The 17956-nt window shown below is 40.3% G+C and overlaps 1 protein-coding gene and 1 long non-coding RNA gene across 2 annotated transcripts in view; one reads left to right on the forward strand and one right to left on the reverse strand.

The window, feature by feature from the left end:
• The first annotated feature begins 1078 nt into the window (after positions 1-1078).
• LOC104650166 (uncharacterized) lies at positions 1079-5401 on the forward strand. The gene is made up of 3 exons (XR_012518697.1): positions 1079-1946; positions 2335-2400; positions 5076-5401. It is a non-coding gene; the product is annotated as an uncharacterized LOC104650166 (long non-coding RNA).
• A 1095-nt stretch (positions 5402-6496) lies between these two features.
• The window catches only part of TOMM70 (translocase of outer mitochondrial membrane 70), a 39412-nt gene continuing 27952 nt past the window's right edge, over positions 6497-17956 (reverse strand). Inside the window, exons 9-12 of the mRNA XM_003943538.4 lie at positions 17218-17334; positions 12958-13055; positions 11995-12117; positions 6497-8740 (exon numbers count right to left, since the gene is read on the reverse strand). Of these exons, the coding sequence (XP_003943587.1) occupies positions 8587-8740; positions 11995-12117; positions 12958-13055; positions 17218-17334 (492 nt within the window). The 3' untranslated portion in view covers positions 6497-8586. The remainder of the gene's footprint in view (positions 8741-11994; positions 12118-12957; positions 13056-17217; positions 17335-17956) is intronic.

The following is a 17956-nucleotide window of genomic DNA, read 5'->3' on the forward strand; positions in this document are numbered from 1 at the left end:
GCAGGAGAATTGCCTGAACCCAGGAGGCGGTGGTTGCGGTGAGCCGAGATCGAGCCATTGCACTCCAGCCTGGGTAACAAGAGCGAAACTCCGTCTCAAAAAAAAAAAAAAAAAGAGATACATGAGCACACATTCCATTAGCTATAAAGGAGAAAACATGGTGTCACTTAACCTCTGGAAAACAGCACTGTGTACTGAGAACGAGAGAAAGACAAATGCCTTTTAAAATTTTTTAAATTTATGATTGATGCATAATTGTACTTTTAAAAAAAGAAGTGTACAATTTGGTAAAACTGGATTATACAGCTATAAACCACTCCAATCAAGATAACATTTACTGCCCCCAAAAGTTTCCATGTGCTCTATTATGATCCCTCTGGCGAGTCCTGTCAATCACTGATAAATTTTATTACTATAGATTAGCTTACATTTTCTAAAATATATAAAACAATGCCATCTGTACTTTTTCTCTATGTGTTTCACTCAAAATTACTTGGAGATTCATCTGGTGTGTGCATTCGTAATTCGTTCCTTTTTTATTGCCGAGGAGTATACAATTTGTTTATCCACTTACCTGCTGTTGGAGATTTGGGCTATTTCCAGTTTTTGGCTGTTGCAAAAAAAGCAACCTCACATCCTTTTAAAGGATGTCAGGTACTTTCAGGTAACCCTAGACTGCATTTTGCGTACCACTGCTCTCTATCCTAGCAGGCACACTGACAGATACTTAAACCTTTTAATAGTGTGAAACAATTTTCTTTTTAAAAAAATTATCTAATTTTTACATATTTTACTCTAGTCTCATGACAGATTACATTTTCTTTTTTAAATGGAAAGTCTTACTGTAAAGCCCACATCTGTATGAAACATGAAAGAATGGTCTGGTTGATGTGGATGTGTGGAACCTAAGAACCCTCTCTTGGATTTTCTCTAATTCCCCAAAAACCTCTTTTTTAAGAATTTCCTCCAAAGAGCTACTCAGGATAGTTTGAAAAGCAGTGGACAAGCCATCCTAGCTGTCTTGATACTACAGAAGCAAAGATGCTTTACGGCGATATAGCTCCTGTAACAGGTAAGGCAGACGGATGCTAAAACTTTTTACATTTCTTTAATTTTTTTTTTTTTTTTACAGAGTCACAATCTTGCCCAGGCTGGAGTGCAGTTGTGTGATCTCAGTTCACGGCATCCTCTGCCTCCGCCTCCTGAGTTCAAGCAACTCTCATGCCTCTGCCTCCTGAGTAGCTGGGACTACAGGCACATACCACCACATCAGGCTAATTTTTGTATTTTTAGTAGAGACGGGGTTTCACTGTGTTGGCCAGGCTGGTCTTGAACTCCTGCCCTCTGATCCACCTGCCTTAGCCTCCCAAAGTGCTAAGATTACAGGCATGAGCCACCGCACCTGGCCTAATTTTTGTATTTTTAGTAGAAATGGGCTTTTGCCATGTTGGCCAGTCTGGTCTCCAACTCCTGGCCTCAAGCGATCCACCAGCCTCAGCCTCCCAAAGTGTTGGGATTACAGGCATGAGCCACTGCACTCGGCGTTTTGATGGTTTTGTGTTTTTTGGTATTTTATTAAATGAATTGTCCTTTTAGTGGTTTATCAGGTGATCTTGCCTTCTGGTGCTCTTGAAAAATATGCGAAGAAACAAATGAAGGGGGCATCTCCTATAATTAGTATGTAACATTTTATTCAGAGAAAATGTGTGGGAACCTGGCCTGGGATTCTGCCTTTTTACGAAGTGATACCTGAATAAAATGAACACAAGATTCTCACTTAGAGAGAAAGAACATTGCAATTGAGGCCATGGAAAAGTTTTAACTGCCGTACCTCTGTACTCCCTGACTTTCTCATGAATTAGAAATGTTTTCATTGTGTTGTTTTTTCGTAATAGTTTGAAGTCTGCTGTCACATGTTGTGAACTTCCATCTCTTGCAGTTTTTAGGTAAGGCAACACGTTTAATGAATTCGCATTTAAGTGAATTCCTTGCAGGGATGATGACCTCTGTTGAAATAGATCAGGGTGTGCAGGTTGTGGTGAAAGTACTGCTTGACTTTGCCCTAGCTCTTTGAGGCTGACCGTTAACAGATAAGGCGTATCACACTGGTTGCAAATGAATAAATAAATAACACTATGGGGTTTTCGAATGACCAAGGAGTGGACAGGTCGTGACATCGACTGGATATTTAGGGAAGGGCTCCTTCATGGTGTCAAAACTTAGGTCTGGGCGAAGTATATCAAGTGAAAAAAAGTTTAGACAAGAGTTTAGGGTTCAAGATAAATATTCTGCTTTATTGGCACTGGTCCTAAGCCTGTTGTGGTACTTTTTTAGGCACTGCTGTGGAAGTTTCGGTGGTGCATGGGTCTGACGAAGCCAGGAGAGATGGAAAGGGAAACGGTACGTGTGCTGCAGGCCACAGGGGCTCTTCCTTGTGCCTCACAACCACCTGTGTATGGCAGGTTCACATTCCCTATCAGGTTATCATCTTCATTCATTTCTACTTGTGAATGAAGGCTGGAGAGTAAGAAAAGCCAGTTGTTGCAAGAGAAACCACTTTACGATGAAATGGTCTCGCTAAAATCACCAATTAAAAAGTTAAGCCTCTGATCTACAAATAACCAAAACATACACACAAGGATAGTGCTTCTTGTTCCATGATTTACGTCGTAGCTGACTCATCATCAAATGAACAAGAATCTGCAAGAACAGAATACGGCGGGCAGGGTGCAGTCATTCCAAAGGTGGTCATCCTACCTCTTCATGAAGTATGTTGAATCCTCCAAGTATGTCCCATTGTGCTAAGTAGGCTTTAAGTCTTTAGCCTGTAGATTCGGTCTCAAAGTTTCTCCCTCAGAACAAACAGCATGCCATCCTGTAAATTACTTTTTTTTTTTTTTTTTGAGACGGAGTTTCGCTCTTGTTACCCAGGCTGGAGTGCAATGGCGCGATCTCGGCTCACCGCAACCTCCGCCTCCTGGGTTCAGGCAATTCTCCTGCCTCAGCCTCCTGAGTAGCTGGGATTACAGGCATGGCCACCATGCCCAGCTAATTTTTTGTATTTTTAGTAGAGATGGGGTTTCACCATGTTGACCAGGATGGTCTCGATCTCTCGACCTTGTGATCCACCCGCCTCGGCCTCCCAAAGTGCTGGGATTACAGGCTTGAGCCACCGCGCCTGGCTTACTTTTTTTTTTTTTTCACTCAATTTCTTAAAATTTCTTTCAGTTGCTTTTCAGACCCCGGCAGCCAGATTCTGCCCTCATCTTTCCAATGACACTCTTCCAGCAGATTACTAAAGATCGATTTGTAGACCTGTCCATTTGGCCTCTCTCAAACTCAACACCATTGATGTGAAGTTGTTCTTACTGCCTCTCTGACCACTTAACATTGTACCTTAGACGTTAAAGGTCCTTACCATAATAGTTTTATTTTTAGCTCCCTTATAGTTTACATTTTGTCCTGAGTAATCTCAGCTACATGCATGGTCTTCAATATATGCTGATAATTCTCATTCTCGGAGCTCTTCTCACTTTGCTGGGCTCTTCAACTTGAATGTCTCATTTTCAGCTCATGCTCACGCTGTGCCTTTAGTTGCATTCGTTGTGGTGGTTCTTCCCACATTGTGGAAAGCCCCTTACCTAAATCCTATTCATTCCTAATGCTTAGCATAATTTCTTACTCTTGTTTCCATGGCACACTGTACCTCCGTTCTAGAGACTCCCTTCCTCTGAAGCATACGACAGGTTTGTTTGCTATCCAGAGCACAACACTCAGTTTCTGAGCTCCTCAGTGTTCATCCTTTTATGGCTGACCCTCACCATCAGAAGTGCTCGGCAAATGTGCAATTGGAAGGAATTGATTCCTACAGGTTGCACTTGTTCTCTCGCCAAGTTTTCTGGCTAAATTCTGGAATGATTTCCTTACCTGGGAGTCTGATCTGGGAAGAGCCTGGGACATGATGTAACTTCGTATGCTATAGAGCCGAATATTCATTTACTTAAGATCTTAACTTCGTTAGAAAGCAGTGTTGATTGAGAGGCCAGGCGCGGTGGCTTATGCCTGTAATCCCAGCACTTTGAGAGGCTGAGATGGGCAGATCACTTAAGGTCAGGAGTTCAAGACCTTTGGCCAACATGGCAAAACCCCATCTCTACTAAAAATAGAAAAATTGGGCATGGTGGTGTGTGCCTGTAATCCGAGCTACTCGGGAGGCTAAGGCAGAATTGCTGGAACCTGGGAGGCGGGGGTTACAGTGAGCCTGGATCACGCCACTGCACTCTGGCCTGGATGACTGTGTCTCAGAAAAAATAAAAGCAGTTTTGATTTAGAGCTAAGGTCACTTGATGCTCAGGCCAGTAATATTTTTCCCTCCATCATGCTATTGTCCAGGACAGAGATTGTAATGCTCTATTCTGGTGAAAAACTAAGCTTAAGACGCATAAAAGGTAAGAACATGTAGAGATGGGGAGTCCGTTCTCCATACGTTTTGTGAGTAGGGGTATTGGTGTTTTGTTCCCAACTATCCAATTGAGAATGTCTATAATGACAGCTTTGGAAGATAGAGACTATCTTCCTCTGGAGCATAGGACAGGTTTGTTTACTCTGTGAAATAATAAAAATAGTGTTTCCCTCTGAGGCAAAAGGTCAAGCCGGTTTGCTTGTGACCTCATTAAAGATTTGGGCTGTGATGCAAACCCACTGCATGTGTAGCATCCACCTAGATCGCTGTGTGTCACTCCCATGGGATCTGGGGATGAAGCTCATGTTGCTTGCTGTGCTCTAAATAATTAAATCTGTGGTCTGACCCAGGAGTCTCATGCCTTCCGCCAGCATTCAGGAAACTAGTTTTCAAGAAGGGTAAAATCTTAAGACCTTTTACAGCTCCTGACACAGAGCAATACTGAGCAATAAAATCAGGTAGAAGTTATTTAATACAGCAGTTCATAATTAGGCCATGAGTCATCTCTGCAGAGAATTTCACCATGCTGCATTCTTGCTTTAAACCTTTCACCCTCTAAAACGAGACCCAAGAGCCATATTAGTCATGGTCCTCCTCCATGTATTTGCTCTAGGTAAACGGTTTCATAGCCTTCCAAGACCACACTGGCACAGTCAGTCATGTGATCTTCAAGCAGCAACGAAAGAAAGAGCTGGAGAAATTTGAGCCATGTGTCCTGAGCTCCGAAAGGCAGCCATCACCTTGGCCCCGAGCATACACCACGTTTGGCTCGCTCCCCTTGGCCAGGCACCATAGCTACTGTCCCTGTGACCAGCAGGCCCTCCAGGATGAAGACCTTTAAGGATCTAAGAGTACTGTGACTGTTAACTGCTAACATGATTCGTGTACGGTCACCTTGAAGTAAACCAGACTAGTTGTTTTCATGCTGTCTAATTCTAAGAGTTCGAAAATAGTGCCTTTTTTTGATGCCTCTTCTAGGGTATTAGCAGAGAAATCTCAACTTTTACCTTATACCTGAAGGGCAGCTCTTTGGCCTGGTAATGATTATACCGTGATCATACATGTTTTAAATCACAAACACTCCACCTCTTGATGAAAACTCGAGTCTGTGGTGTGGGTGTACATTCATTGCCTAAACCACCTTTGGCCAAAATAGCATACTCAGGAGAATTCCTTTAAACCATTTGTCTGCTTATACACAGCCAAAGGAATATTTGTTCCTATGGCTGATGTAATAAATTATCACAAATTTTGTGGCTGAAAAAACCAGAAATTTACTCACTTCCATTTTTGGAGGAGTCCAAATTCATGGGCCACAATGAAGGTGTTGGTGGAGCCGTGCTCTGCTGTAGGGCAGGGTCCACTCCTTGGCTTTTCCAGTTTCTGTAGCTGCCACTGTTCTTCGGCGTGTGGCCACGTCACTCCAGCCTCTGCCTCTGTGGCAACACCGCCACCTCCTCTTCTGTCTGAAACTTTCCTGTTACGCAGACACTTGGCACTGCATTTTAAGGTCACCGGATTATCTAGGATCATCTCCCCTTCTCAGATCCTTAATCGCATCTGCAGAGCCCATTTTTTGCCAACTCATGTTCACAGGCTGCAGGGATAAGGATGTGGCTATCTTTTGGGGAATCATTACTCATCCTATCAGTGTGGTAAAGCTTGCAAGTAAATTAAAATTTTCTCACTTTGTTCACAAATCAGTTTAGCAGAAGATGAGAATAGGACTAATTATCACCTGTATCCTCACAACCACTCCTAAGTTATTTCTTTATAAATACAAATCCCATACCGGACAGTTCTGGGTAATTATTATTCTATACTCTTAAGTTTCCTGGTTTGGTTAGATTATATTATCCTCCTGTTTAGAAAGTGTCTTACGGTAACAGTTGACTTCTACAAGAACCAAGTACCATTTAAACTACAATTTGAGTTCCCAGAGGGCAGAAAGTTCTGTTTGAACTGTTTTATAGCCAAAGTTGCTTTTTAATGTTTTTGGATGTATCTTTCTATTTAAAGAATAGATAGAAGAGCTTGAATGTAATATTTATTTGGTGAATTTACATGTGAGGTCATTTACAAAAGAAAGATACAGACAGATGCAGCTTTCAGTGCGGTTTGAAATAGTTTCACAACAGGCAGTAGTCCATGAGAATTTGGAATGACAGTATAGAACGGCACATGCTTCAGTTTCCTTTGTGTTTCTCTACCCAACCCCAAGGTGAAAGAAGGGAGAAGCGTAGAAAATGTCAGTGTTCACGTAAATACAGCCATGCAAATAAAAACTTCCGCAAAGCCAGAGGTCACTCAGAGATGTCGGACATTTCTGTATTTGGGGGTTATCAGAAGGTGCATAATTTAAAAACAAAATGCAGAGGTCTCAAACTTTCCATCATCCAAATCATCTTGAATTATGTTAACTGCACCAACTAATTAGTGGCCTCCTCAGTATTTTCCAAAGATGGACTTTGAAAGGGACTCATTTCTAAAGCACTTGTAGACAAATCTTTTTGGTTTCAACAGAATTAAGCACCCTTAAGAGGTGTAAAAATGCTCCTTTTCTCCCAACAATGTAAACCATAATAATATTTTTAAAATAAACCTCTCCCCATCCTGAGTATTTCAAAACAAAAGACCCATGAAGAACACAACCCTTCCCTCACCAGAAGAATCTAGCATATAAGCAAAGGATGGTCTACAAAAGTGGAAATCGGAAATAAATCTTAAAGCGACTTCGAAGGAAGGAGGTGGAGTAAAGATAAAACACTGCTGTCAGCATCCCTAGTGAAGACCTGGGCCTGGGTGGTTCGTCCTTAGAGATCAAGGTTAGCTCATTACAAAAAAAGCACTCTACATGTCCTCAGCATCCTCGAAAGTGAGTGACTCAAAGTTCCTTAAGCACATGTAGCCATAGTTAAAGCACTAAACTTGTTATTTCAGGAAATACTATGTTCTGGCTCCAAGTCTTACATCCTTTTTGAACCTTTAGCCACATTTTCACCACTAGAAACTTTAAGCTATTTAAATACTCCCATATATCACACTTACTCTACCTTTATTTAGGTAACACATACAAGCAACCTGCACTTTGATTTTTAAAAAGTTCTAAAAGTTTTTAGAGATGGGGTCTTGCTATATTGCCCAGGCTGGAGTGCAGTGGCTACTCGCAGGTGCGAACATCACGGCACACTACACCCTCGAGCTCCTGGTATCAAGCCTCTTGCCTCGGCCTCCCAAGTAGCTGAGACTATAAAAAGGTACATGCCGTTGCACCTACTATCCTGCACTTTTAAAAGCACACCATTAAATAGCACTAATTATTATAGAAAATAGTCACAGACAATTATACACACACTTCTGTTTCCTCTTACCTCTTTGCCTGGTCCACTCCCCCATCAATACTCAGTCTTCCAGCACAAATATAAATTAGAATATTTTGCATCTGCATAATTTACTGTAAGAAAATCTGCTGTTGTGGACTTTGAGAAGAATGTACATCATCCATTAGAGCGGAAAGGGGTCAAGAGGATTAACAGGAGCCACTAACTTTCTAAAAGTGCAAAATCAGAGGCATTGTGCATGCTAATCATGGTTTAAAGGGTCTCTCAATTTTACTTTAATCCCCATTTAACCTTTGTTTCTTTCCAAAAAATCAACTGAAAGCACTTAATTGAATATAGATCTATTTTACAGCATTTACTCTGTTAATCTAAAAACCAGCATGCTGTAAAATACTTATATTATTCACACCTATATATAAAGGCAAAATCATCCAGAACATAATCAATTCCCAACCCCCAGTGTAAAAAAAAAAGAAAAAAAAAAAACAAATCAGAGTTTTTATTTGCATGGCCAATGATCATTTGTACTCTCTGCAACTTTATTTTAATATCCCTTGAACAGGTTCTCATCTTTTGTTGCACAGGCAGTAAAAGCTGCAAGACTGCAAACTTCCTTCTGCAGCCACCCCCACGACACCTAGACATGAAACAGATGTAACACATAACAGTACCACAAACAAATACTAATTTCCACCATTCAACACAGTTCATGACAGTGTCTTTAGGGTTCGGTTGAAGAGGGGGTAAACTTTTAAAAAGAGGGTCAGTCTGCTTTCCCCCGTTTTATAATGTTGGTGGTTTTAATCCGTATTTCTTTGCAACTTCTATCTGGGCATGAGCGGCATCACAAAGTGAATACAGATGGGCCATCTCCATTTCCGACTTGGCCAGGTTAATAGCTTTGTTGAACATGTCAATGGCTTTCTCCATGTTTCCTCTGAAAGAAGAAAATTTTTAAGTCTCAGATTCAACCAGCACTTCACAATATTCAATGACATTTGTAAGTGATGCTGCATTAAGTCTGACCACTTTCTACTATGATTCTAGTAAAATGCTTCTTTTATAATAAATAAGAGTACCTACCACATTGAAAGCACTCAATGTTAACTATTACTACAAATACCATGTGCTTACATTATATCCCTTGTATTCTGTGTTTACTGATAAGAACAGTGAGACTAAGGAAATTAATTGGCTTATTGAAAATCGTCATTCTGCCTGGTTCCTAAGTTCTGCACGTTTCTACTGTTAACATGAGGCTCCTCTGGAAAGTAGTGACATAATCTCGGGACACTAATGACATGCAAGGGCCTCACCTTCACAGACTAATGTGGGCCCACTTCTTTCCAGCTCAGTCTCTCATCAGCCCGTCCCAACCCCATGCACCGCCACTCATCACGAAGTCTATGTCAGTTCCTTGATTGTTCTACACACTCATACCTGCATGTAACACTCAGATTTACTGCCTCTGCCTGATTCCGGTCAAATCCACAGCTATCTAAGGCCTAGTTCAAATATAGTATCCTTGTGAAAAATATTTCCCCCTCACCCTCTCCAGGGGAACTAGCTGTTCTGTCCCCAACATTCCCACAGTTTTATTGTCATTCTATGCACAGTCAGATGAAATGTGTATTTGTTTACAAACATACAATCTTACTAGCTCCTTGATGGACATACTTCAATTCACAGAACCTACTATAATGGCTGGTAATTATCTGTTTTTGAATAAAGTAGATATGCTTGTTAAGATATAATTTAAGACTTACAGTCGAAGTGTGGCTAGGCTTTATATAGTTACCAAGAACCAAATGTCTTAAATAACTAGTATTAGCTACATACATATACCATCATACGCAGAAATATTAAGTCCCTACTAATATATATATGTACGTGTATATATACGTATAGTGGCATATATAGAGAGTCTAACTGGCATACATGTTAGTAAGGTACATCTCACTGGCACATATGACAGACTCTATATATACGTCAATAAGAGGTACCCTTAGGGTGACTATATTTAACCCCTATTACACTATGTAGCAATGTGATAGACTTATTTAAAAAAACATAAAAAAAACTTTTTTCAAGAGTTCATGTTCTGTCATTAGGCCAACAGCTAGCAGATCTCCAAAATTCTAGGATAATCTGTAATATCATTTATTCAAATTCACTTATTTAATTGTAAGGTAAGGTTCAGAATGGACTTCTTAAAAGTTCAATTAACATGTGAACAAAATTCCATCAAACCCTAAATCAGAGGTCTATGATTAACCCAGGATCTATGAAAAGCCTTAAATTAAAAGCAAAATGTTTTTGTATGTGCATTATTATTATTATTATTTTTTGAGACGGAGTTTCGCTCTTGTTACCCAGGCTGGAGTGCAATGGCACGATCTCGGCTCACCGCAACCTCCGCCTCCTGGGTTCAGGCAATTCTCCTGCCTCAGCCTCCTGAGTAGCTGGGATTACAGGCACGCGCCACCATGCCCAGCTAATGTTTTGTATTTTTAGTAGAGACGGGGTTTCACCATGTTGACCAGGATGGTCTCGATCTCTTGACCTCGTGATCCACCCGCCTCGGCCTCCCAAAGTGCTGGGATTACAGGCTTGAGCCACCGCGCCCGGCCTATATGGGCATTATTCTAAGAAGAATCCACAACTTTGCTCAAAAAAGATTAAGAACTACCACCCTATCCTATTCTAGCACAAGAATATTTTTTTTTTTTTTTTTTTTTTTTTTTTTTTTTTTTGAGACGGAGTTTCGCCCTTGTTACCCAGGCTGGAGTGCAATGGCGCGATCTCGGCTCACCGCAACCTCCGCCTCCTGGGCTCAGGCAATTCTCCTGCCTCAGCCTCCTGAGTAGCTGGGATTACAGGCACGTGCCACCATGCCCAGCTAATTTTTTGCACTTTTAGTAGAGACGGGGTTTCACCATGTTGACCAGGATGGTCTCGATCTCTCGACCTCGTGATCCACCCGCCTCGGCCTCCCAAAGTGCTGGGATTACAGGCTTGGGCCACCGCGCCCGGCTAGCACAAGAATATTTTATTCACATTAACAAATTAGCAATTAAATCATTTAGGCTGGGTGCGGTGGCTCACGTGTGTAATCTCAGCACTTTAGGAGGCTGAGATGCGCAAATCACTTGAGGCCAAGGGTTTGAGACCAGCTTGGCCAACATGGCAAAACCCCATCTCTGCTAAAAATACAAAGTTAGCTGGGCATGGTAGTGCATGCCTGTAGTCCCAGCTACTTGGCTGGCTGAGGCACAAGAATCACTTCAACCTGGGAGGCGGAGGTTGCAGAGTCAAGATTGTGCCACTGTATTCCAGCCTGGGCTGGAGACACTGTCACAAAAAGAAGAAAAAAAAATTAATATTTACATGCCACTGGGTACAGAATGGTTCAAAAGAAACAGATTTTTTTACTAGCCTATATATATTCTGCCTACTGTAGAGCAGGGAGAGGACTACAGGAGGGACTGAATGATAGGAAATCAAGAAAACTCATGCTGATTCCTGACAAGTGACAGTGCCAAGATCAGTGGCTTTGGCTTCAGTGAAATATAGGCTCAAACCATGTCTTCTCTATTGGCTTACTGTGCAACCTTGTAAACAAGCAGTCTGGGTGTCAGTTAAACTAGGGATCATATAATCTCTGCCTTTATAAAGATGCGCGTGGCGATTAATTGAAATAGTACTTAGAAAACATCTGAAGGCCAGTACCTGGCCTGGAGTAGGAAACTCAAATGAATGGCAATGCCATATTAAGATGGTATACAATAAATCCCATATGTAAACAGCTGTCACCTGTTAATGGTGGCAGTTAAAGGCCACTCTGGATAAACATTTACACAAAATAAGAAGGACAGAGCTGCAAAAAATGTTCTTATCTAACTCTGATTTTCAAGAAAATTCAAGGGCTCAGAGTTGATGTTGCAACATGCGCAGTCATTTGGCTGGACGCTTCTTTGTAGGAGGGTCCAGATCTTCTGGCAACTTGGCTACCAATCCTTACGTCACTGCCTAAGCACATTACAGGCATTTATTTTTCTTTTTTCAAACAGGAATAATACGGGTGAAAAGAGAAAAGAACATAATAGACGTTAACATGTATGTAATAAGAACAAAAAGCTAAATATCTATAGAGCTGCCATACGTGTCCTAATAACAGACTCCAGAAGTTACCTTTGTACTTCAATAGTTCCCATGGTTTCATAGGCAAAATCACATTTATTGTCAATTTCAATAGCCTTGCTGATAAGTTCCAAACCTCTGTCCAGATCTTGCTTCCACTGAAGCTGAAGTAAACTGCAAATGCAAAAAGATACTCAGACGTAACCATGGCCAGTATCAGTAGGAATATACATCTATTAATATAACTCAATTTCTGCCTTCAATAAACCTATAAAGAAGAACAAAACCTAAAGCAATATATAATCAGCATGAAATTGTTTTTCCTCAACTTATAATAGGTTTTCTAGTCTAAGTTCCCTTTTACAAAAACTGTTCAATGGTCTAGGCTCTATTACTAACTTATCTTGCATCCCTTATTTAAGTGATGTTTCTTAGGATAATTCAAGTACACAAGGATACAAACACTTTATGCTTCCTATTTTGATATAAGCAACAGCTGACAGGATGTTAGAAATTAAAACAACATAGAGCGAAAATAGTACATTCATTTCTTTCTTTTTGTTTTTTGAGACAGAGTATCACTCTGTCGCCCAGGCTGGTGTGCAGTGGTGCAATCATGGCTCACTGCAACCTCTGCCTCCCAGGTTCAAGCGATTCTCACGCCTTAGCCTCCTGAGTAGCTGGGAATCGGGCATGTGCCACCACACCCGGCTAATTTTTTATAGTTTTAGCAGACACCGAGTTTCACCATGTTGGCCAGGCTGGTTTCGAACTCAACTTCAGGTGATTCACCTGCCTTGGCCTCCCAAGTACTGGGATTACAGGTGTGAGTCACTGCGCCTGGTCTCCTTAACTAATTTCTATAAGAATGAAATGACATCCAGGAACATTAAGAGGTTTGTCAATTAACTTCTTTTCTACCACAGTCCCCTTCCTCAATGGCCAAAATAAATACATGTTATTACTATGTAAGAAATTTATTATCTCATTGGAACAACCACAAAGAATACATACCCTTTATGAACATATGTTGTGGCATTATCTGGTTCCAAATCAATACATTTATCATACATTTCATCAGCTTTACCAAACTGTTGTTGATCTGTTAATGCCTATGAGGAGAAACTTCAGTTATATTAAGGTAACTGTCAATCTAAGAAGTTAAAAGTGTATTTCTTATTCATTACAAAAATTCACTTCATTTACTATCAAATTATGTTGGAGATACAGACTGATTTACATTACATCTTAATTATTGGAGTTTTAGGTGGCACTGCTACAAATATATCTTTTTTTTTTTTTTTTGAGGCAGAGTTTCGCTCTTGTTACCCAGGCTGGAGTGCAATGGCGCGATCTTGGCTCACTGCAACCTCCGCCTCCTGGGTTCAGGCAGTTCTCCTGCCTCAGCCTCCTGAGTAGCTGGGATTACAGGCACGAGCCACCATGCCCAGCTAATTTTTTGTATTTTTAGTAGAGACGGGGTTTCACCATGTTGGCCTGGATGGTCTCGATCTCTTGACCTCGTGATCCACCCGCCTTGGCCTCCCAAAGTGCTGGGATTACAGGCTTGAGCCACCGCGCCCGGCCCCTACAAATATATCTTAACTGTCATCTTTCTTCAGCAAGTGGTTAGATATATGCCATAGCAGATAATCTGGTAAACTGTAGAATACACAGAATCCAGTTTTAGTGGCAACTCTACTGTCACATTCTCATAGGTACAGTGACATCACTTATTCATAATTTATAATAATACATCCTAAGGGGATTATCTTCTTTTACTGAGATAAGTTTCGTTCTTGTTGCCTAGAATGGAGTGCAATGGTGCAATCTGGCTCATTTTTGTACTCTTAGTAGAGACAGGGTTTCACCGTGTTCACCAGGTTGGTCTCCAACTCCTGACCTTAGGTGATCCACCCATCTTGGCCTCCCAAAGTGTTGGGTGGCATGAGCTACCTCACCTGACCAGGGAATTGTCTTAAGGGCAATATTAATTTGGAAGGATAAGTTAAGGTATACGTGTTAAAGGTCTTCAGAGCTATTTCTTTAAAATTATTGATTTTTTTTTTAAAAAGCAGCTATAACTGTTTCAACTATCTCCAAAAATAATTCCTAATATTATCTAATACGTAGCCCATATTCAGTTAACTCCAGTTAGTTATAAGATGACTTTTAAGAACTGTGTGTGTCATTATATTTAACTGTATGGCTCTCAGTCTTCTTACATCTAAAATAAGCTAACTTAGATGAAATATTTTAAAAATCGCTCTTAAAAATATCAAAGAAATATAGTCAGCACATCTTCTTTGTAATAAAAATCAGATGTAGAAAGGACAATTATTTTTATAGCTTCCACCATTGTGAGCATGGCCTCATTTCCTGATACATGTATCTATCTCTATTTACCTCCCTATTATTTTCCTTTCACATGGTTGAGTTCATTTTGTACACAATTTTCCCTTTAATAATAGGCAGGGCTGTATCTTGGCTTTGTAACTTTAGAATTAATGTAATTTTTAATAGCTACATAATATACCATTAAGTGAGTGTACCACAATTCTGCAAACATAATTCAATCTTCTGTTGAACACTTAGGATTTTCCCCAATTACCTGTCATAATTAACAATAATGTAATAAATATTTATTTTGAAAACAACAAGAACAACAAAATACCAGCTATAATCAACTATTTTAAGGCAAATCCCATTGCTGAAATGGAAGGCACAGTTCTGTGGATATCAGACTATGCTCAAGCTGTAACTGTAAGAGTTGGCCAACATCTCAGCCAAAGCTGGGAGGGCTAAGAAAGTTACAGTAAGTACACACACACACGTACAGTATGTATAAAGTTACATATACTATATAGTGAAGCTAAAATTAGAAAACAAAAGAAATTTTACTGTAAACTGACTGTAATAATGCTAACCCTAATGCTAATGAGAAGACAGCTTATAAAAATCAAACCTATCTTGAAGATAGAACAGTAATAGGGAAATGTGCTGTTGGGAAAGTTCTGAAGAAAAATTGTTCCCCAGCAGTGGTTGCTCTTCGGTGGCCTTAGTTCTTCTAGATGCTTAGAGAAATCTGTACCAAAAAAGCCCTTCGGAATTCCATGACAATGATGAGGGTGTTGCTGTCACTTCTGGTTTGCTACTAATCATAAGGCACAAACCTAAGTGTACCCATTCATACAAGTAAAATGTACACTTGTCTTATGCTAACTTTTACACATTCTTTAACATCTTCTATTACATATACTGCTTTTATAATTAATTAAATAGAATGTGGACTTAGCAGCCAGTGTTTGATTTTTTATTACCACTATCCTGTCCAGGAACTGTGAATAGCAGAGACTGAATAGATCATTTCAAACTGAGGTTAAAGAACTTCTGGGTTGTATTTCATATCCCAAAATTTCAATCTCTAATAATGCAGTTATATATAAGACCTACCTCTAAAGAACAGATTCAACACAAATCAATCTTCTCATAGTTCCACCCTCAATAAACCCTTAAAATCCTTGTCAAATTGTTCTTATAACCTGCCTAGAGATACCATGAAGGAAATTAAAAACAAAATAAGCAACCTTAAGAATGGTTTAAGGAGAGGGGTCAATCAGGGATGGTAATTTTTTCGTTGTTTTTTTTGAAATGGAGTTTCACTCTGTTGCCTAGGCAACACATCACTGGAGTTCAGTGGTGCAATCTGGGCTCACTGCAACCTCCACCTCCCAGGTTCAAGCAATTCTCCTACCTTAGCCTCCCGAGTTGCTGGGATTACAGATGTGCACCACCACACCTGGCTAATATTTGTATTTTTAGTAGAGATGGGGTTTCTCCACACTGGTCAGGCTGGCTCAAGTGATCTGCCTGCCTCAGCCTCCCAAAGTGCTGGGATTGCAGGCATGAACCACCATGCCCAGCCAGGGGATGGTAATTTTTAATTGTTTCCTATTTTTGTGCAGTGGGGAAAAATACATTTCTTTTGTAATTAAAAATAATAATAATAAAGAAAAATGAATTATATAGCACAGTAGTCCCCAACACGTTCCCAGCACTTTTAACACCGCGGACTGGTTTTGTGGAAGATAGTTTTTCCAAGGACGGGGGGATGGGGAGGAGGGATGGTTTTGGGATCAAACTGTTCCACCTCAGATCATCAGGCATGAGAATCTAATGCTGCTGGTGATTTGACAGTGATAGGAGGTGATGCTCAGGTGGTGATGCTTGCCCAACGCTCACCTCCTGCTGTGCAGCCCCATTCCTAACAGGCCATGAAGCAGCTGTCATCCTAACACACAGTACTGAGATGGCTAGTTTATGTAGACACCAAAAACAATTTTCAACTTTAAGAAAGAAAACTGAGGCTGGGTGCGGTGGCTCAAGCGTATAATCCCAGCACTTTGGGAGGCCGAGGCGGGTGGATCACGAGGTCAAGAGATCGAGACCATCCCGGTCAACATGGTGAAACCCCGTCTCTACTAAAAATACAAAACATTAGCTGGGCGTGGTGGCGCGTGCCTGTAATCCCAGCTACTCAGGAGGCTGAGGCAGGAGAATTGCCTGAACCCAGGAGGCGGAGGTTGCGGTGAGCTGAGATGGCGCCATTGCACTCCAGCCTGGGTAACAAGAGTGACACTCCGTCTCAAAAACAAAAAAAAAAAAACAAAGAAAGAAAACTGAGTCATTCTGAGATCATTTATTTGAGGGGAAAATGTACGACTGTGACTACAAGAAGCTAATCATTTTCATTTAAATGGATGATTTAAAACTATTAAGTTTTCAAAAATTTCAGACAACAATTACAAAGTTGAGATAATTCAGATTTTCCACAGCTTCAATCCTAAACCAAGAGAGTTTCAAGAATTTTAGATAAAGCAAAGATAAATTAAACTGCTACAACCTAGCCATATGAAAAGGCAGTGAACTAACAGAAAGAAAAGCTTTTTGATGGATATTTTTCTCCACCAACTGCATATGGTGTATTTTCCTAAGGTAATTACTTTTTGCAAAACCAATCCAAATGAAGACAGGTGAGAAATTCTCACCTTAAGTTTCCTCATGTTGAGTTTAGGGCCATGTTTTCCAAATTGTGTAACAAAGAAGCCTCTTCTGAGGTGATTCAGGACCAACTACGGGCCACAAGAATCAATCAGGAGCAAAGCCACATGCTTCCAAAGAAGCTGCAACCATGATAGCACTGTTTTCTGACTTCCATCCTGAGATTTAGCAGGTGAATGCAGTTATTTTTTAAAAACCTGAAAAAACATTTACCTGAGCATATAGTGCATAGCCTTCGGCACACCTTGGAAATTTCTTTATGACCTCTTCAAAACCTTTCATAGCTGCTTGGATTTGTGAAGAGTTGTTTCCCGTATATGCCTGGCGGTACTATGAAAAAAATTCAAAACAGGCCTGTCAAACCAAGAACTCAAAAACTCACGGAATGTTAACATAAACACACAAAATTACATAAATATTTCAAAAAAACACAATTTGCTAACATAATCTGCAGCATCCAAAAGGGTTCTAAGTAGGTGTTTCAGCAGCAGAGAGCCAAAGGTTATGTACAACTAGGACTCCATGGCCACTATACAATTTCAAGATGTTCAATACTGTCGAAGAGGGCATACTAATTTTTAAGAAGTGAACTTCGCAATTAAGGAGAGAATTTTAAATCTAACAAAATTTCTGTCATTTTTTAATTCGTAATATATTTTTGTGACACAATTTTTCTTTAAACAGAAAATTCTTTTAGGACTCCTAGCCATATAGCTAGGAGTACCTTATTTTACTAGAAATGAACTAAAAAAAAGAAAAAAAAAAACCCGAAAAACAAAAACAACCTTTTAAGTTTTGTCTTTCTGAATATTAAGAAAGCTCTCTGGAGGAGGAGTGAGAGAGCAAGTTAGATGGTGTCATGTTTACAGAGTATTTCCTCAAAATGTTTTTGCAAAGATACTGATTTACGACGGAGAAGCAGGGAGACCGGTTCTGTTTAGGGGAAGTATAA

Source organism: Saimiri boliviensis, chromosome 8 (genome assembly GCF_048565385.1).
Source record: "Saimiri boliviensis isolate mSaiBol1 chromosome 8, mSaiBol1.pri, whole genome shotgun sequence".
Lineage (NCBI taxonomy): Eukaryota > Metazoa > Chordata > Mammalia > Primates > Cebidae > Saimiri > Saimiri boliviensis.